The sequence below is a fragment of the Esox lucius genome, chromosome 19 (assembly GCF_011004845.1).
Source record: "Esox lucius isolate fEsoLuc1 chromosome 19, fEsoLuc1.pri, whole genome shotgun sequence".
Classification (NCBI taxonomy): domain Eukaryota; kingdom Metazoa; phylum Chordata; class Actinopteri; order Esociformes; family Esocidae; genus Esox; species Esox lucius.
The window spans coordinates 47,202,352-47,223,956 of record NC_047587.1 but is presented as its reverse complement, the minus strand read 5'-3'; the positions used below and the strand labels follow the sequence as shown (position 1 = coordinate 47,223,956).

The window sequence follows — 21,605 nt, the reverse complement described above, 5'->3', positions numbered from 1 at the left end:
GGAAGCTCTCTGCGTATCATGGCTTTTGCTCTGAGATGCAACTAAGAAAATGTTAGGAACAGCTGAACTTTATTTGGGATTAATCAGAGTCACTTTAAATGATGGCAGGTGTGCAATGACTTCTATTTAACATGAGTTTGAATGTGATTGGTTAATTTTGAACCCAGCTACATTTCCAGTTATAAGAGGGTGTGCACACTAATGCAACAAGGTTATTCTAAGGTTTTTATTTTTCATTTCCCCCCTTGAAGATTTCAGTTTGTTTTTCAATTGAATTGTTCACATCATATGTCACATTAAAAGTGGAAAAAGTCCTGACATGATTTATCTTTGTCTCAATCTTTTAAATCACAAAAACCTGTCATTTTAACAGGGGTATGTAGACTTTTTATATCCAGTGTATGAAGTGGTTGGTTCATGGAGGTTTTTTTATTTGCGGATTGTATTTCAGCTTGCTCTTAGAAACCTGAAAACCTATAGGCAAGGCAAGGCAAGGCAAGGCAAGGCAATTTTATTTATATAGCACATTTCATACACAATGGTCATTCAAAGTGCTTTACATAAAAACAATTTAAATATCCATTTGACAGAGGTACTGTTACAGAAATAAGAAAAAATTAAAACCATTAAGAATATAAAATCAAATACAGAACAGTGAAGAAATAAGAAAAATTAAAACCGTTAAGAATATAAAGTCAAATACAGTTTAGAATAAAAAATATAATAAAATAAATGACAGTGAAAACAGTCGGATGGACAGTGGCACAGTGCTCATTCATTAAATGCAAAGTAAAATAGATGTGTTTTGAGTCTAGATTTGAATGTGACTACTGTAGGAGCACATCTGATCTCTTCTGGAAGCTGGTTCCAGCTGCGACTGGCATAATAGCTAAAAGCAGACTCTCCTTGCTTAGAGTGAACCCTTGGTATTTCTAGCTGATGTGATCCTAATGATCTGAGTGTTCGTTTGGGTTTATATTCATTGAGCATATCTGCAATGTATTGAGGTCCTAGGCCTTTGAACGATTTATATACCAGTAATAATACTTTAAAATCGATCCTATATGTAACTGGCAGCCAGTGTAAAGACCTGAGGACTGGTGTGATATGATCATATTTTCTGGTTCTGCTGAGAATCCTGGCCGCGGCGTTCTGTACGAGCTGCAACTGTCTTATGGTCTTTTTGGGAAGGCCAGTGAGGAGTCCATTACAATAATCCACCCTGCTGGTGATGAAAGCATGCACTAGTTTTTCTAAGTCTTGACTAGAAACAAAGCATCTAATTCTTGCAATATTTTTCAGATGATAGTATGCTGATTTAGTTATTGCTTTGACATGACTACTGAAGTTAAGGTCTGACTCTAGAGACACACCGAGATTCCTGACTTGATTTTTAGTTGTTTGACCTTTAGAGTGAAGGTACGCGTTCACCTTGAGAACTTCATCTTTATTTCCAAACGCAATAACTTCAGTTTTATCTTTGTTTAACTGAAGAAAGTTTTGGCACATCCAACTATTTATTTCATCAATGCATTGGAGCAGGGAGTCAATTGGGCTGTAATCGTTAGGCGATAGGGCTAAGTAGATCTGTGTGTCATCTGCATAGCTGTGATAAGAGATTTGGTTCTCTCTCATTATTTGGCTCATTGGGAGCATGTACAGGTTGAATAGGAGTGGCGCAAGAATTGAGCCTTGAGGAACTCCGCATGTCCATGGACGTCCCACTCAGACCTATGGTCTCCTATACTCACATAATACCCTCTTGCTTCTAAGTATGACCTGAACCATTTTAGGACTATCCCAGAGAGCCCCACCCAGTTTTCCAGCCTGTCTAGAAGTATGTTGTGATCGACAGTGTCAAATGCAGCACTGAGATCAAGTAGTATCAGCACTGATAATTTGCCTGAGTCAGTATTTAAGCGAATATCGTTTATTATCTTAATGAGCGCTGTCTCTGTGCTGTGATGCAGTCGGAAACCAGATTGAAAATTGTCAAAGTATCCGTTTGAGCTTAAGAATTTGTTCAGCTGATTGAAGACAACTTTTTCAATGATCTTGCCTATGAAAGGAAGATTTGAGATCGGTCTATAGTTGTTTAATATGGTCTTATCCAGATTGCTCTTTTTCAGGAGGGGTTTGACAACACCAGTTTTCAGGGAGTTTGGGAAACTTCCAGAGAGAAGTGAGGCATTTACCACTTTTATGAGATCTACTTCTAAACAGTTTAACACACTTTTGAAAAAAGATGTGGGAAGTGCGTCAAGGGCACATGTTGATGTTTTAAGGTGTTGAACAGTTTCTTCCAAAACTTTGCAATCAATTTCTTCGAAATCAGACAGAGTAACTACTTTCTCAGGTTGTGGTTGGATCTGTCTGACCCCAGCACTACTCGAGTAGTGATATTATTGATTTTCTCAGAGAAAAAGAATGCAAACTCACTGCACTTGCTGTCTGAGAGCATTTCACTGGGAATCTGGCTTGGGGGATTTGTTAGTCTATCGACAGTAGCGAAAAGAATGCGTGTATTATTTAGATTTCTGTTTATAATATTTGAGAAAAAAATCTGTCTAGCTTTGCCTAATTTCATGTTGAAAGCATGGATGGTGTCTTTATAGATGTTGTAATGGACTACAAGTTTTGTCTTTCGCCACATGCGCTCTGCTTTTCTGCATTGTCTTTTCATATTTTGCACTGCTGTCGAGTTTCTCCAAGGTGCTTTTTGTCTACCATTCTTCCTGACTTTCACAGGAGCAATATCATCAATTACACTTTTAACCTTTGAGTTAAAAGAATCAAGGAGAAAATCAACAGAGTCAGCAGATATGCTTGGTGTTAAAGATATGGCCTTCATAAATAGTACACTAGTGTTCTCATTTAAGCATCTCTTCATGACAGACACAGATCTAACTTCAATGGCAGGAGAGATCAATATATCAAAGAAAATACAGAAATGATCAGACAGTGCTACATCCTTAATAATAATTGATGAAATATTTATACCCTTGCTGATAAGTAAATCTAGAGTGTGTCCACGAGTGTGTGGGTCCATGTACATGCTGAGTCAGATCAAAAGTTATTAAAACTGTTTTGATTTCTTTTGCCATATTGTTTTCTGCATTATCTATGTGAATGTTAAAATCTCCAGCAATAGCAAAACAGTCAAACTCTGAGGAAAGTATTGATAACAGTTCTGTAAAGTCCTCAGCAAAGGCTGGAGAGTATTTAGGAGGTCGGTAAATAGTGATAAGTAAAATGCGAGGAGCACCTTTTAACACAATACCCAGATATTCAAAAGACTGGTAGTTCCCAAATGATATTTGCTTACATTGATAGACATCTTTAAAAAGAGCAGCTACTCCCCCACCTCTCCTCATTGATCTGCAGACACTCATAAAATTAAAATTAGGAGGGGATGCTTCATTGAGAATTGTTGCACTGCAGTTGTCTTCTAGCCAAGTTTCATTTAGAAACATAAAATCCAGGTTGTATCTAGTTATTAATTCGTTGACTAGAAGTGATTTATTTTTAAGTGAGCGGATGTTTAAAAGTGCTAACTTAACAGTCTTACTTTTTGTCCCCACAGTAATTTTAGTTTGACGTGCAATAGGCACTAGATTAGATGGGTTTGCTGTGCGGCTTTTGAAGGCCTTAGACTTTCTATCATGTAATAGAACAGCAATAGAGAAAGATACAGGCACACTGGGTTCCCGCTTGTTCTGTAAACATTTGATAAAGTTGCTGTTAAAGTTGCTGTTGTCACAGCGGGGACCCGACACATATCACTGAGAGCTGGTATCAGTTGTTTTTGGTACACCTCGAACAGAAGGAAGAGGGTGTGGGCCCTGGCGTTGTGATCGAAGAGATCTCACAGGAGGAGGGGGGAGCTGGGCCCGCCGGCTTTGGTGGTTGAGGAGCCAGCCGTTTTTTGACCGGTATCTGGGGGCTTGCAAAGAGTGGGATAATATGGTTCCAGCACACACACAGTTTCCTCCATTTTCTCTGGGAAGCATAGATGAGGAGATGGCTGGAGAAAGAGATAAAGTATGTGGTGAGAGGGTCTTTTTCTCAGGTGTAATCTGAGGCTGTGCCTTTGGTGCTGAATCTTGTAGCACTTCTATTATGTACTGTGACATCTAGTAAGTTGGGCAAACCTTGGTGGCAGGGCTCAGCTGAGATTTGTGTCCATGAGCAAGGGTTGTTGTGTCTGGAGTGGTGTTATCATTGTCCTTGTATAATCCGTTGACCGCATGTCCATTTAGTTGCTGAAGTGAAGTCCCTGTGGTCATTCATACTGTGTCCAGATGTGTGTGTGCCATTCTGGTTGTGTGGATTGGCAGAAGGATGACGGAGGAAGAAGTAGATATTGTCCTTAAGCACTCTTGACCCCAGTTTGTTTGGCTGGTGGCCATTTTGTTGAAACAGTTGCCTCTGACTCCAGAAAAGATTGAAGTTGTCAATGAAGTTCACTCCTTTTATATTGCAGGTTTTTTTCAGCCATGTATTAAGCCCAAGCAAGCGTGAAAACCTGTTTGTTCCTCTTGCTGGGAGTGGTCCACTGATGAAAGTTTGAACTGTCAGTCTTTTAAGTGTTTCAAAAAGTTCATTGAAATCCTTCTTTAGGAGTTCTGACTGCTCTTTATGAATGTCATTCTTCCCCACATGAATGACAAGTCTATTTGCAGTCTTATGTTTCATCAGAATGTTCTGAAGTTCCCTGTTTACATCAGAAGTTGTTGCTTGTGGAAGGCAGCATGTAGTTGTATCCCTGCTACTAATGTTTTTGATTATGGAGTCACCCACTAGTCCTGGGCTCAGCTGTGCTCTGAGCTGAATGCCGCTGTCTGCTCAACCTTGAGCGCCTGTTAGCTTTAGAGTTAGCTACTGGCTGATTCAGTCTATGTTCAAACACATTCTTCAAGTTTGGGGATTCCTCGTTCAATAATACATCAAATCTGTTCTCAAGATGTATAGGCGGTGATAGGAGACCAGTGTTTGCAATCCTTGTCAGAGCCGTATTTGGGGTAGAGGATGCTACTGCGGCAATATGTGATACTCGTGACAGTCTGATGTCTCGAGTGCCTTTAGGTTTCGCTCCCTGTTTATGCCATCGATGTGTAAGTCGATCGGCTTGTTTCTCTACACTCAGTATGGTCTGTTGAGGAGCATTAGATTCATGGGACTCACCGGCTGTGTGCTGAGGGTGTCCATGATGGAGCTCTGTTATGTGTTCCGTCTGGCTTGGTGATCCCACAAATAACTTTGTTTCAAGAACTGCAATCCTTTGTAAAAGTTTGTGGCAGTTAGTACAGCAAGTCGATTCCAGAAGAGGCATTTTCTCTTATCCTTAAGAGTGTTGGCAGTTTATTTTTATTTTTATTTTTTTTCCGGAATGTAAGCTTTCTGTGGGAGACTGGTTGTATAAAAAAAATCCAAGCGTTTGAGCACTGTGCTGATTTGCTGAGTTTAAAATTAGGTGGTAAAAGGAAATAAAGTATAAGAATATAAAAGCGATAGAGCAAAGCACGGAGCAGTAAGCAAGAGCGTCCGAACAGTTAGGAGGTACATAGACACATAGACACATATAGAGTAGATTAGACTTTGATTATTACAGTTTTTACATGTATTTAACAAAGTGACACAAATAAATACTTTGCTGATGCTAATATCATTATTTCCCAGGATGAACCTAAAAAAAAAGGCAAGCTGACCTGCAAAAAGATGTAAGCAATACTTACCAGTAGGGAAAGGAACATTGTAACATCTGGCCATTAGTGCAGATCGAATATGCTTGACTATCTTAATACAGAAGTAATCAAATCTCTCCTGGGGACTGCCATTCATTCATTCATTTATTAGATGTATTCCAGAGCTAGGGCACCTCTATCAACTATTCAACAAATTGGCTGCTTAATTCAGGTGGGCTACTTCAGGGTAACAACAACATTTTGAGATGGATGGGTATTCCCAGGAAAGATTTGAGTACCATTGCAACATTCCTTTCATACAATCATGATGGGTGAAAAGTAGAATGTTGCTTCTTGAGTGATCTTGAAATAGCTGAGTTGGTAGTGAGCTTTCAAAAGAACTGATATGGTACGGTATACGGTACAATGATATACAGTTCAGACCTTTAATGCCCTAACAATACATTTGGAATTGTTTCATGTGAACAGGGAAAGGATGAAATTATAAGCGGAATCATTTAATGTGTTGAATCTTGACAATTCTAATAAAAATTAAAGCTGCAAGCAGCATTTATCGGGGTTCAAGCTGTTAAGGCATTTAAGCACCCAAACATCAAAAGACATTACGTTTTATTTAGCAAGCATTTAACCACTGAAATAAGTATTTGATACATCAGAAGTAGTTAGTGTGGGACTTCCATATTGATGTGACAGGTGGGCGGGACAACCGGTTTGTAGGGTGGGACTTCCGTTATGACGTATGTTAGGGTGGGACTTCCTGTATGACGTGTGTACGGGACGGGACTTCAGGATTTACGTATGCAGGGACTTTGTAATTTATGATTACATTAATGTTTCAGTGTTTGATGTTTTAATGAGCAAAACAGACTAGTGTTATAACAGGTGGGTTATGATTGATGATTAACAAACGGAGCTTAGGGTTCCGGAATGTTAAATTCCCAGGCAACAAATAAGTGTTGTGTCAGCGTTAAGGTGTTTGGTGTTCAACAAATGGTGTTCGTCAGATCTAAAACCCCGGTGTTTTATCCTCTGACAAGTGGTGCAACAGATGGCCTACAACCGGTGGTTGTTAACCATTCATGTTTTATGGGTTGATTGGTGTGGTCTGTGTATTTAAATCACGCAGACATCAGTGATGGTCATTCAGTCTTGCCTGAGCGAACTTACCTACACAATACAAAACATGGAGGATTGTGCCGCGATCAATGTTTTGGGTGAAACACCGGTGAAAGCTAACAGCTTAAATGCCAGCACCGAAGAAACAGATGCAGAGTTTAACCCGAATCCATCAACTACACCAGGATATGTTGACACAGGAGTGGAAATTGGACGATGGTCGGATCGGTGGATACATCTTCAACCCAGAGCTACCGGAGGTGGCATTTTATGAATTACCCAAAGGCCATGTGTTTAAGGCTGGTGTGACTGATCAAATGGTTTTTAATGCCAGTTTATGGGTCACCTTTCGAAAAGTGTTTTATTTGGGGCCAAAACAAGGCCCACGTAATACAGTAGATGCACTGTTTAAAGTTGTCAAAAAAAACATGCTCATCAGGCGTTGTAAAACATCAAACACTGAAACATTAATGTAATCATAAATTACAAAGTCACTGCATACGTAAATCCTGAAGTCCCGCCCCGAACTCACGTCATAACGGAAGTCCCACCCTACAAACCGGATGTCCCGCCCACCTGTCACATATATATGGAAGCCCCGCCCCCCCAGGGCCATAAATCACCATTCTGACACATTATACCCCACACTAACTACTATCAGAAAAGCAGAACTTAATATTTGGTACAGGAACCTTTGTTTGCAATTACAGAGATCATACATTTCCTGTAGTTCTTGACCAGGTTTGCACACACTGCAGCAGAGATTTTGGTCCACCACTCCATACAGACCTTCTCCAGATCCTTCAGGTTTCGGGGCTGTCGCTGGGCAATATGGACTTTCAGCTCCCTCCATGAATTTCTATTGGGTTCAGGTCTGGAGACTGGCTAGCCCACTCCAGGACCTTGAGATGCTTTTTACGGAGCCACTCCTTAGTTGCCCTGGCTGTGTGTTTGGGGTCGTTGTCATGCTGGAAGACCCAGCCACGACCCATCTTCAATGAGGGAAGGAGGTTGTTGGCCAAGATCTTGCGATAAATGGCCCCATCCATCCTCCCATCAATACGGTGCAGTCGTTCTGTCTCCTTTGCAGAAAAGCATCCCCAAAGAATGATGTTTCCACTTCCATGCTTCACGGTTGGGATGGTGTTCTTGGGGTTGTACTCATCCTTCTTCTTTCTACAAACTCGGCGAGTGGAGTTTTGACTAAAAAGCTCTATTTTTGTCTCATCAGACCACATTACTTTTTCCCATTCCATCTAGATAGTCACTGGCAAACTTCAGATAGACCTGGACATGCGCTGGCTTGAGCAGGGGGACCTTGCGTGCGATTGCAGTATTTTAGTCCATGACGGCGTAGTGTGTTACTAATGGTTTTCTTTGAGAATGTGGTCCCAGCTCTCTTCAGGTCATTGACCAGGTCCTGCCGTGTAGTTCTGGGCTGATCCCTCACCAATACAATTTTATGGCTGATGTCCTTACACAGCTCTCTGGTCTTGGCCATTGTGGGGTGGTTGCAGTCTGTTTGATTGAGTGTGTGGACAGGTGTCTTTTATACAGGTAACGAGTTCAAACAGGTGCAGTTAATACAGGTAATGAGTGGAGAACAGGAGGGCTTCTTAAAGAAAAACTAACATGTCTGTGAGAGACGGAATTCTTACTGGTTGGTAGGTGATCAAATACTTATGTCATGCAATAAAATGCAAATTAATTATTTGTTTTAGATTCCATCTCTCACAATGAAATGTACCTTTGATAAAAATTACAGACCTCTAAATGCTTTGTAAGTAGGAAAACCTGCCAAGTCAGCAGTTTATCAAATACTTGTTCTCCCCACTGTATCTCACACACATACACACACATATATACACATACATATACATATACATACGTACGTACGTATACATATATACACACACATACAGTACAGGCCAAAAGTTTGGACACACCTTCTCATGTGTTTCCTTTATTTTCATGACTATTTACATTGTAGATTCTCACTGAAGGCATCAAAACTATGAATGAACACTTGGAATTATGTACTTAAAGTGTGAAATAACTGAAAACATGTCTTATATTCTAGTTTCTTCAAAGTAGCCACCCTTTGCTCTGATTACTGCTTTGCACACTCTTGGCATTCTCTTTATGAGCTTCCAGAGGTAGTCACCTGAAATGGTTTTCCAACAGTCTTGAAGGAGTTCCCAGAGATGCTTAGCACTTGTTTGCCTTTTTGCCTTCACTCTGCGGTCCAGCTCACCCCAAACCATCTCTATTGGCTTCAGGTCCATTGACTGTGGAGGCCAGGTCATCTGGCGCAGCACTCCATCACTCTCCTTCTTGGTCAAATATCCCTTACACAGCCTGGAGAATCTCTTCTGCTTGTTGCCTCTCCTTAGCAGTGGTTTCCTAGCAGCTAATTGACCATGAAGTCCTGATTTGCGCAGTCTCCTCTTAACAGTTGTTCTAGAGATGTGTCTGCTGCTAGAACTCTGTGTGGCATTCAGCTAGTCTCTAATCTGAGCTGCTGTTAACCTGTGATTTCTGAGGCAGGTGACTCGGATGAACTTATTCTCAACAGCAGATGTGACTCTTGGTCTTCCTTTCCTGGGGCGGTTGTCATGTGAGCCAGTTTCGTTGTAGCGCTTGATGGTTTTTACGACTGCACTTGGGGACACATTCAAAGTTCTCGCAATTTTCCAGACTAACTGACCTTCATTTGTTAAAGTAATGATGGCCACTCATTTCTCTTTACTTAGCTGATTGGTTCTTGCCATAATATTAATTCTAACAGTTGTCCAATAGGGCTGTCGGCTGTGTATCAACCTGATTTCTGCACAACACAACTGATGGTCCCAACCCCATTAATAACCGGATGTAGCTGAGAGGACACTGGCGTGTTTTGCCGCTGCTTCTCAACTTGAACTATTCAACTCTTCAAACATCTTCAAGTAAACCGTTTGTTTCCGTGGATTTTAAGATTTTAAGTCATACCACTAGACTTAACCCCAGACATCCGTGTGGAATCATAATTATTGTTTTGCTTGGCTCTGCTGCGTTCATTACGATTATCTAACGCTACTTGCTGCAAACATTTCTACCACATCAACCTGTCAGAAACCTGCAACTAAATTTCAGTGACTTTAATGTTCCATTTCCGCTGGTTCCTGAAACTGCTATTCAATACGCTTTCCGTCGCTGTGCTGTGATCTTCCTAGCCTTCTGTGACTGTTATGGGATTAGCAAACCAAGCTGTGATGCTAACAATTGCGTCCTGTTTGGCCACGACTCTCATCAAATATACTGCAGCGGAACTCATGATTTTAAACTCCAATACATCTCCGGGTTGTCTTAAGGTTATAAAATCTCTCCATCTTCTGCGTCGTTCACCCTATGTTCATAGGGCTTCCCGCCATAAGTTTGTTTACTCTCACGAAACTCTGTCTGTCCCAGCTGTTTGGTGCCATGCCTCACATTGGCGAAGTCATCGATGCAAACCACCCCCATCGCATGCAAATCTTCGATCCTTGGTCTATGTGGGCAACACTGTAACCTCTGTTAATGCATTAAACAGGACATCATTTATTTTGCTTAACATTCGTTCATTAAATGATAAAGCCCTCCTTATCCATGACCTCATTATGGAAAAATCACTGGATTTTTTGTGTCTTACTGAGACATGGCAGAACCAGCAAGAGTTCATAACCCTGAACCATGCCACTTCAGGTTATGGCTATATTCAAAAGCCTCGCAACTCTGGCCGTGGTGGCGGGCTTGCTGTTATCCATCGTGCTGACATCCTGGTCAAAGAGATTCCAGTTAATACTACCTCCTTTGAGTGTGTTCACTTCATGTTGACTGGGTCCAGACAGCTACAGGTTATGCTAATCTACCGACCCCCCAAAGCCTCCACCTGCTTCCTATCCGAGCTCACCGAACTGCTTGCCACACCCTCCCACCTGCAGTGCACTGATTTGGCTGTCTCATATACATATACACTCACCTAAAGGATTATTAGGTACACCTGTTCAATTTCTCATTAATGCAATTATCTAAATAACCAATCACATGGCAGTTGCTTCAATGCATTTAGAGGTGTGGTCCTGGTCAAGACAATCTCCTGAACTCCAAACTGAATGTCAGAATGGGAAAGAAAGGTGATTTAAGCAATTTTGAGGGTGGCATGGTTGTTGGTGCCAGACGGGCCAGTCTGAGTATTTCACAATCTGCTCAGTTACTGGGATTTTCACGCACAACCATTTCTAGGGTTTACAAAGAATGGTGTGAAAAGGGAAAAACATCCAGTGTGCGGCAGTCCTGTGGGAGAAAATGCTTTGTTGATGCTAGAGGTCAGAGGAGAATGGGCAGACTGATTCAAGCTGATAGAAGAGCAACTTTGACTGAAATAACCACTCGTTATTTCAGCAAAGCATTTGTGAAGCCACAACACGCACAACCTTGATGCGGATGGGCTACAATAGCAGAAGACCCCACCGGGTACCACTCATCTCCACACAAATAGGAAAAAGAGGCTACAATTAGCACGAGCTCACCAAAATTGGACAGTTGAAGACTGGAAGAATGTTGCCTGGTCTGATGAGTCTCGATTTCTGTTGAATTTGGCGTAAACACAATGAGAACATGGATCCATCATGCCTTGTTACCTCTGTGCAGGCTGGTGGTGTTGGTGTAATGGTGTGGGGGATGTTTTCTTGGCACATTTTAGGCCCCTTAGTGCCAATTGGGCATTGTTTAAATGCCACGGTCTACCTGAGCATTGTTTCTGACCATGTCCATCCCTTTATGACCACCATGTACCCATCCTCTGATGGCTACTTCCAGCAGGATAATGCACCATGTCACAAAGCTCGAATCATTTCAAATTGGTTTCTTGAACATGACAATGAGTTCACTGTACTGAAATGGCCCCCACAGTCACCAGATCTTAACCCAATAGAGCATCTTTGGGATGTGGTGGAACGGGGGCTTCGTGCCCTGGATGTGCATCCCACAAATCTCCATCAACTGCAAGATACTATCCTATCAATATGGGCCAACATTTCTAAAGAATGCTTTCAGCACCTTGTTGAATCAATGCCACGTAGAATTAAGGCAGTTCTGAAGGCGAAAGGGGGTCAAACACAGTATTAGTATGGTGTTCCTAATAATCCTTTAGGTGAGTGTATATATATAATCCTATATACATATATGTAGATGAAGAAAGATGTCCGCTAAAACCGCCAGAATTGTTCGGTATACAAAGAAAAACCCACAGGTAACCTCAGGAGAAATACAGACTGCTCTGGAAAAAGACAGTGTGGTTGTTTCAAGGAGCACAATACGACGATACTTGAACAAAAATGAGCTGCATGGTCGGGTTGCCAGAAAGACGCTTTTACTGTGTCAATGCCACAAAAGAATCTGGTAACAATATGCCCGACAACACCTTCACACACCTTACAGCTTCTGGCACACTGTAATTTGGAGTGACAACACCAAAATAGAGCTTTATGGTCACAACCATAAGCGCTATGTTTGGAGAGGGGTCAACAAGGCCTATAGTGAACAGAATACAATCCCCACTGTGAAGCATGGTGGTGGCTCACTGGTGTTTTGGGGGGCTGTGAACTCTAAAGGCACAGGGAATCTTGTGAAAATGTTTGGCAAGATTGTATGTCAGAAAATACTGACATACAATTTGCATTCTTTTGCACGAAAGCTGCACATGGGACACTCTTGGACATTCCAGCACGACAATGACCCTAAGCACAAGACCAAGTTTACCCTCCAGTCGTTACAGCAGAAAAAGGTTTTGGAATGGCTATCAGTCTCCTGACCCTAATATCATCGAGCCACTATGGGGAGATCTCAAATGTGTGGTTCATGCAAGACGAACAAAGACTTTGCACATCCTGGAGGCATTTTGCCAAGACAAATGGGCAGCTATACCACGTGAGAGAAATCTGAGCCTCAATGACAGCTAGTACAAAAGACTGCATGCTGTCATTAATGCTAAAGGGGGCAATACACCGTTTTGAGAACTAAGGGTATGCAGAGATTTGAACAGGGGTCAGTAAATCTTTTTCTTTGTTGCAATGTTTTGTTTTATGATTGTGCCATTCTGTTATGACCTACAGTTGAACGTGAATCCCGTAAGAAATAAAAGTTGTGTTTTGCCTGCTCACTCATGTTTTCTTTACAAATTGGGTTAGGGTTCCATTAGCTTGTTACGCAGATCTTTTGACAGTTTTTTTCTGCTCCCCATGGCTCAGTATCTAGCCTACTCAGTGAATCCATGTGAGAACTAACAAACTCATTGACTAATTATACACAGACACTAATTGCAATTTAAAAAGCAACAGGTGTGGGAAATTATCCTTTAATTGCCATTTTCATCTGTGTGAGTCACCTTGTGTTTCTGTAACAAGGCAAAACATCAAGGGTATGTAAACTTTTGATCAGGTCCATTTGGGTGATATCTGTAATCATTATTATTTAAAAAGGAGCCAAACAACTATGTGATAATAAATGGCTTCATATGATCATTATCCTTAAATAAAATACAGTTTTTTTGCATTATCAGTCATATTTTCAGAATCAATGCCAGAATTTCACAATTTCTGTCAGGTTATGCAAACCTATTAACACAACTGTGTATATATATATATATATAAAAAAAACATATATAAATATACATAAATATACACACACACACACACACATATATATATACTGTATATATAAATAAATGAAGGGCAGGAAAATTGTATTACTGTGCACTTTCGGGTGGGTTTTGTACCTCTGTATATTGCAGGTAAGGGGAGAGCCGACAATCCCTGGCTCTGCATCTGCTGTTGTTGCTCCAGTCGCCTTTTGGCCTCCAGGACGGGGTTCTCAAACTGAGTCCTTCTATTGATGTGGCTGCAGGGAACAGGACTATGACAGTGAAATCCAGCAGCATCAGTGTGTTTTGGGTTCCCTTCTACATGACATATACAAACTTACACATTTGTCGCATTAAATGGCATATATAAAAATATTTATTCATTAATGAACCAAAACATTATGACCATCTGCCTAATATACTGTTGGTCCACCGCATGCCGACCAAAACGGAGCCAACTCGCCGAGGCATGGACTCTACAAGACCCCCTGATGGTGTCCTGTGGTATCTGACACTAAAACCATAGCAGCAGATCCATCAAGTCTTGTCACTTGCGATTTGGAGCCTGGATCGGACTTGTTGGTCCAGCACATCCCACAGATGCTCAATCAGGTTTAGTTCTGGAGAATTTGGAGGCCAGGGCAACACCTTGAACTCTTCCTCATGTTCCTCAAACCATTCCCGAACAATGTGTGCAGTGTGGCAGGGTGCATTATCCTGGTGAAAGAGACCACTGCCATCAGGGAATACCACTGCCATGAAGAGTATACCTGGTCTCAAATTGACATCCACATACACTCACCAATCTCCAACACACTTTAGGCCCCTTAGTGCCAATTGTGCATCGTTTAAATGCCATAGCCTACCTGAGCATTGATTCTGACCATGTCCATCCCTTTATGACCACCATGCTACTTCCAGCAGGATAATGCACCATGTCGCAAAGCTCTAATCATTTCATATTGGTTTCTTGAACATGACAATGAGTTAGTTCACTGTACTGAAATGGCCCCCACAGTCACCAGATCTCAACCCAATAGAGCATCTTTGGGATGTGGTGGAACGGGAGCTTCGTGCCCTGGATGTGCATCCCACAAATCTCCATCAACTGCAAGATGCTATCCTTTTAATATGGGCCAACATTTCTAAAGAATGCTTTCAGCACCTTGTTGAATCAATGCCACGTAAAATTAAGGCAGTTCTGAAGGCGAAAGGGGGTCAAACACAGTATTAGTATGGTGTTCCTAATAATCCTTTAGGTGAGTGTATACGCCCAGACACAGCGTTTCCCAGCAGAACATTGCCCAGAGCATCAAACTCCCGCCAATGGCATTTTATCTTCCCACAGTACATTCTGGTGCCATCACTTCCCCAGGTAAATGGTGCACACGTACATGGCCATCCACATGATGAAAACGGGACTCACTGAACAAGGCGACCTTCTTTCACTGCTCCTATATCCAGTTCCGACCCTCATATAACCACCTTGCTGCCTCACAGCTCAAAATCTACCACCTCAAAAACAATCTGTATGAGCTTCTTCAGTCTGGTTTCCGGCCAAACCCTAGCATAGAAACTGCACCCGTCAATGTTGTCAACGACCGTCTCCTCCCTGCTGATGCCGGTTCCCTCAACATACTGATTCTCCTCGACTCGAGTGCTACCTTTGAAACTGTTAACCATCAGATTCTGCTCAACAGGCTCGAGGGGCTGGGCGTTGAGGGCACTGTACTTTCCTGGCTGAACTCCTATTTCACTTTCCAAACCCATTACATTTCAATCAAAGGCCTAAACTCAGACTCAGCCACAGTTACTCAAGGTGTCCCCCAGGGCTCAGTATTGGTCCCCTAATGTCCACCATCTAAACCTTCCCCTTGATCAAATCCTCTGTCACTTCAACCTTAATTTCCACTGCAATGCTGATGATACTCAAATATATCTAGCCACCAAATCTCTCACCAACCCCACCCATCTGACCCATATTGATTCCTGCCTGACTGCAATAAAAGCATGGATGATGGAAAACTTCCTCACACGTAACAGTGACAAAACAGAACTGTAAAATCTTTATTCTTCCATCTCCACAACATTGCCAAACTTAGATCTTCCCTCCCCCGTCCGGCTGCTGAAACCCTAATACATGCATTCATAATCTCCTGTGTTGAATAATGCAACTCCCTACACACCAGCATCAAATCTACATTCCTCCATAAGCTCCAAATGGTTCACAATTCTGCAGCCAGACTACTCACTCACACCAAGTCCTGGCAGCATATCACCCCTATCCTCTGTGAGTTACACTAGTCTCCAAAAGCATTGACTACAAGATCCTCCTACTGACATATAAAGCCATAAACAATATTGCCCCTGCCTACCTCTCTGACGTTCTTCTTCTTCTATATTAACCTAAACACTCACCCTGTTCTGATACTGTGGGCTACCTCATAATCCCCAAGTCCAAGCTCAAAGGCTTTGGTGACAGGGCATTCTCAAGGGTTGCCCCTAGGCTCTGGAACTCCCTCCCCAAAACCATCCATGACACTGAGACTATCCCGATCTTTCCTCAAGACTCATCTGTACAAAATCGCCTATGCCCAATCCCATTCTCTCAATTTTCTTTGTTTTCTCATGGTATTTTTTTTTTGTTTCTGTTCCATGTTCATTTTGTAAAGCGTCTTTGGGTCCTTCAAAAGCTCTATATAAATATAATGCATTATTATTATTTATTATTGTCGTAGGTACTTTCAACTGTGGACAGGGCACTCCAATAAGTCTGTGGGTACGCAGTGCCATACGCAGCAGGCTGCATTACATGCACATTCCTCTACAACCCGAAATAAAATTTTCTGTAACTTGTGTCACAGTAGACCTTCTGTCGGTTCGGATCAGCCGGAGATAACCTTTGTTGCCCTTGTGCATTATTGAGCCTTGGGCACCAAACACCCTGTTGCTGGTTTGTGGTTGTCCCTCCTCGGACCACTGTCCTTTAGTTTCTCACCACCGCTGACCAAGAGCACCCCACAAGCCTTGCCGTATCAAAGATGCTCTGACCCAGTCGTCTGGCCATAACAATTTGGCCCTTATCAAAGTCACTCAGTTCTTTACTCCTTCCCATTTCTCCTGCATCCAACATGTTGACTATGATAACTGATTGTTCGCTTACCATCTAATCTACACAGACCTTAACGTGTCATTGTTAGGAGATGATCAATGTTATTTGATTCACCTGTGAGTGGTCATGTCTTGGCTCATCAGAGTATATATACCAATCAGCCATAACATTATGACAACTGAAAGGTAAAGTGAATAACACTGATAATCTCGTTATCACTGCACTTGTCAGTGGGTGGGACATATTAGGCAGCAAGTGAACATTCAGTCCTCAAAGTTGATGTGTTAGAAGCAGAAAAAATGGGCAAGCGTAAGGTTCTGAGTGTCTTCGATAAGGGCAAAATTGTGATAAATCAATCAAATGTATTTATAGAGCCATTTTTACATCAGCAGTGGTAACAAAGTGTGTTTACAAAACACCCAGATTTAAACCCCAAGGAGCAAACAACAGTAGTGTTGAATTTAAGTGGCTAGGAAAAACTCCCTAAGAAGGCCAAAATTTAGGAAGAAACCTAGAGAGTACCCAGGCTCAGATGGGTGACCAGTCCTCTTCTGGCTGTGCCGGGTGAACATATTAAGAGTACAAATGGCAATAATTAATAACTGCATGTGGGCTGAGTCCAGAGTCTATTTAAACTTAGTCCAGGTTGGAAGCATGACCAGATGGACAAGGACAGGGACAACACGGGGGAGGGGGAGGTGTCAGCACAGTGGCAGCTGAAATCATCAGGTATCGTCTTGATCTGCAACACAACCAGGAGGACTTTGGACAGGGACAGAAAAGGGTCTTTCAAGCCTGGTACTCCTCAGGGTTCAAACGGCAGGACACAGGGAAAATTTTGAAAATGCATTCCTTATATCTACAAAGATTTATAAGGAGAAGGAGAACTGACCCAACTTCCCCAGTACAATAATATAGCAGCGTAAGACCTTGGGGCTGAGACAGGGGTGTCCTGTGACACTGTGGCCCTATCTGGGGGAGGCCCCAGACTGGGCCCAACAGGCAGGAAATCAATCCACCCACATTGCCAAGCATCAACCAAAAGGGGGACACACCAACCGCAACCACCCTTATTGAGGGTCGAGTATTGCCAGCAGAGTACAACCAAATTGCACAAGTGCGCAACAGAGAGACAAAACAAGCCAGTGACTCTGCCGCCGAATGGCATTGGAGGGAGTGCCTCCCAGTGGAGATGAGAGCCCACCTGGCAAGTAAGCAATGGTGGACAGTAACAAGCCTTTCTGGTCACCTTCACGCCCCTGGGCCAGACAACACTTAATCATCGACCATGCTGTTGAGATGAGTCTTTAGTAGAGTTAGTTGCACTGAATTATTTGGCTAATCATTACACAGTAGTGGAGCTCTATGAGAAAAGGCCCTGCCGCCAGCTGTTTGTTTAGAAATTCTAGGTACAATTAAAAGGCCTGCATCTTGCAAAAGTTGGTTACGTGTTTTGTTCTAGATAGGATTCTAGCAGCCGTGTGCAGCACTAATTTAAGTTTATTCATTGATATGTCAGGGTAATCGTAAAGAAGAGCATTGCAGTAATCTAATCTAGAAGTAACAAAAACAGTTTTTCTGCATCAGTTTTAGATTTTTGCAATGTTTCAAAGAAGAAAATAAGCAACTCTTGAGACATATTTTACATGTTCATCAAAGGAGAGGTCAAGGGTAACTCCAAGGTTTCTTACAGTTTTTTGGGATATGACCATGTAGTCGTAGAGGTTCACAGTGAGATCTGCCAACAAAGCTCTTTCTTGGGTCCAAAAACAAGCATTTCTGTTTTTCTTGAGTTTAAAAGCAAGAAGTTCTCTGTCATTCACTTCCTTTGTCTGAGGCCATTAGAAGGTCATTTGTTACCTTCACGAGTGCAGTCTTAGTACTATGATGGGGTCTGAAATGTTGGAGCATTTCGGAAATGTTGTTTGTCTTCAGGAAGGCTTTCAGTTGTTGGGAAACACATTTTTCTAAGATTATTGAGAGGAACGAGAGGTTCCATATTGGCCTATAATTGTTTAATATGTCAGGATCCAGATTACATTTCTTTAGAAGAGGCATCATTTTAGCAATTTTTTGTGAATGTGTCGAGCAATACGGGATCAAAAAATTCCAGTGTTCCCATTGACACCTGGTCAGGGAGGTTCAGGACATTCTCAGGACAACTGAGATTTTGGGGACTATAACTATTTAAGGAGGAGTCAGTTATTTGTTTTCTAAAGGTGACTCACTTTACTTGTTGAGCATTGCTTTTTTGTTAACTTTGTAACTGTATCGAAGATACATTTTGGATTGTTTTTGTTCACCTCAATCAGTTTGGAGAATTAAGCTGATCGAGCAGATGTGAGTGCTTTTTGGTATTGTCTGTCTGTCCAGGCTAGTCTGAACACTTCCAACTTGATGGAGTACCACTTTCGCTCCAATTTTCTGGAGGCTTGCTTGAGTGCTCTAGTATTGTTTGTGTACCAGGGAGCAAGTTTCTTGTTGCGTATTTCTTTTGTTTTTAGTGGTGCAACCGTATCTAAAGTATTTTGCAGTGTTGAGTTTGGATCCTCGATTTTATCGTTTGCAGATTTGTTTACTGTCGTTGATGAGCAAGCTTGTAAAAATATCAAGAAATCTATTTGTAGTCCGAGAATTTATAGTACGGCTTTTGAAACTCATTGTTTCCGGAGCAAGTGGATTTCTTGTTTTAAATGGTAAATGTAATAAGACAGTGATCTGACATTCCAGGATTTTGGGGGGAAATTATTTCACATGACAGGACTAAATCTAAGGTATGATTGTGGCAGCGTGTTGGACCTGAGGCATGTTGGATAAAACCCATTGAGTCAATTATGGCTTCAATGGCTTTTTGAAGAGGGTCATTGGACTTTTCCATATGAATATTGAAATTGCCAAAAATGTGAATACGATCTGCCATGACAAGGTTAGACAAGAATTCTGGAAACTCACTGTCGAACACCATATATGGACCGGGGGGCCTGTAAATAGTAGCTATGTAAATGATTTATCAGCCTGGTTAACTTTCATGAATAAAACTTGAAAAGAATGAAAACCAGTGATGTGTGTGAGAGTACATTTATATTTAGGGTCATAAATATTAGCAACACCCCCTCCTTTTCGGGATGCACGGGGAAGATGATCACTAGTATAGCCAGGAGGAGAGGCCTCATTTGGGTTAGTGAATTCATCAGGCTTTAGCCACATTTCACACAAGCCAATAACATCTAGTTTATGATCAGAGATTAATTAATTGACCGCAACTGCCTTTGGAGCAAGGGATCTAACATTTAGGAGTCCCATTTTGAGATGCGAGGTGATACAGTCATTTTTATTTTTGACCGAGTTGGAGGAAGGCTTTATCTTAATAAGGTTGCTATTGTTAGCACTACCTTGTTTAACTTTTCTCAGCCTGGAACGAGTCACAGTGGCAACCGGTAAAACTGTACTAACTACTCTGGCTATGCTATCGACTTCACTATACTAGCAGGCTAATAGCCTGCGGCCTGACCTGCACCCTCTCTCATGTTTAGGCTATAGGAGTGAGACTCTTGTCAGTGTTTCTAGAAAAAAGAAGAGCACCACTCCAGCTAGGATGGAGTCCATTGCTCTTCAGCAGATCAGGCCTGGCCCTAATTCTGGGAGTGACCCAAAAAGAGAGACAGTTATCTACAAACTCTACCTCCTGCAATGGGCAGAACTCCGTTTTCAGCCAGCAATTGAGTTGCATAAGTCTGCTGTAGAGCTCGTCACTACCCCTAGCTGGGAGGGGCCCAGAGACAATTTCTCAATGCTGACACATCTTTCTAGCTAGTTTACACGCATGCTGATGCTATGTTTTGCTTCGTAACATCCGACTGTTTCATCCTAACGTCGTTGGTGCCAACGTGAATAACAATATTTCTCTACTCTTTATACTTGCCAGTTTTAGAATTGGCTGGCACCAACCCCAGATTTGCGGCTACGTCAGTGGCTCTGCCCCCCGGTAAACAGTGTACGATCGCCGGCTGATTCTTTAGTCTAATACTGCGGGTAATGGAATCGATGATGACTAAAGATTTCAGTTTTTCCGGGCAACCGGTAGAAAATGCCTGCCGATCATTCCCATCCTAAGACGCCTCAGGCCTTGACTCCGACTCCAGTGGGGAAAACCTGTTGAAAATGTCAGGCGACTCTAGCAGTGACACAGGTTAAACTGGTCGACAGCATTTCTTCCCAGTGACCAAGAGAAAGTTCTTGCTCGGCTGTAGGAGGGGTAACAACACTGTCGTTTCTTCCTGGTGGCACAGACACAGTTTTTCCATTTCTACACTAACATAATCCTTGCCTGACATTTGCGTCTGAAGCCGAGCCACTAACTTTGCTATCTTTACTTGAAGACGATAGTTCTCCTCCGTGTTGTTGCTTTAACAATTACAGTGATAAGGCATAGTAATGGTACTTAGCTTCGGGTGTTCAGGGGTAGTAGTTTAATTATGACCAAATAGAATCCCAGAGTAGAAAAGTTGGGTAAAAGGTCAACAGATAAAAAGTTTGCGTTGTAAACTCTTAAAGTAGAATTTTAACAATTAGTTTATATAGAGAAAATTCAAAAAGGTTTGGCAGGTAGCCAGGTAGGTTACAGCAAGCAGCGTACAGCCCGTCAACAATCCCACAATGCACCAGCTAAACAACTAGCCACAATGATGGCTAAACAACTGGGTCAGAACAAAACTGCAGACCTTGTAGTGTGTTACTGGTCTACAGTGGTCAGTATCAAAAATGGTCCAAGGAAGGAAAAGCAGCAAACCAGCAACAGGGCCATGGGCGGCCATCGCTCATTGATGCACATGGGGAGCGAAGGCTGGCCCATGTGGTCCGAGCCAACAGACAAGCTACGGTAGCTCCAATGGCTGAAAAAGTTGCTGGTACTGCAGGTACTGATAGATAGGTGTCAGAACACAATGTATCGCAGTATGTTGCGTATAGACCCCTGTCCACTGCCAAATGCGCCTACAATGGGCATGTGAGCTTC

General features: G+C 42.2%; 1 protein-coding gene across 11 annotated transcripts in view; it reads right to left on the bottom strand.

Annotated features, from left to right (window-relative positions):
• The window catches only part of LOC105009031 (membrane-associated guanylate kinase, WW and PDZ domain-containing protein 2), a 364,503-nt gene that overhangs the window by 98,369 nt on the left and 244,529 nt on the right, over window positions 1–21,605 (bottom strand). For 8 of the 11 annotated variants that reach the window (XM_020044758.2, XM_020044759.2, XM_013131917.3 and 5 more), the window contains exon 8: window positions 13,615–13,751. In XM_020044758.2, coding sequence (XP_019900317.2) covers window positions 13,615–13,751 — 137 coding nt within the window. The remainder of the gene's footprint in view (window positions 1–13,614; window positions 13,752–21,605) is intronic. The other 3 variants (XM_020044760.2, XM_013131918.3, XM_013131922.3) reach the window with 1 other exon arrangement.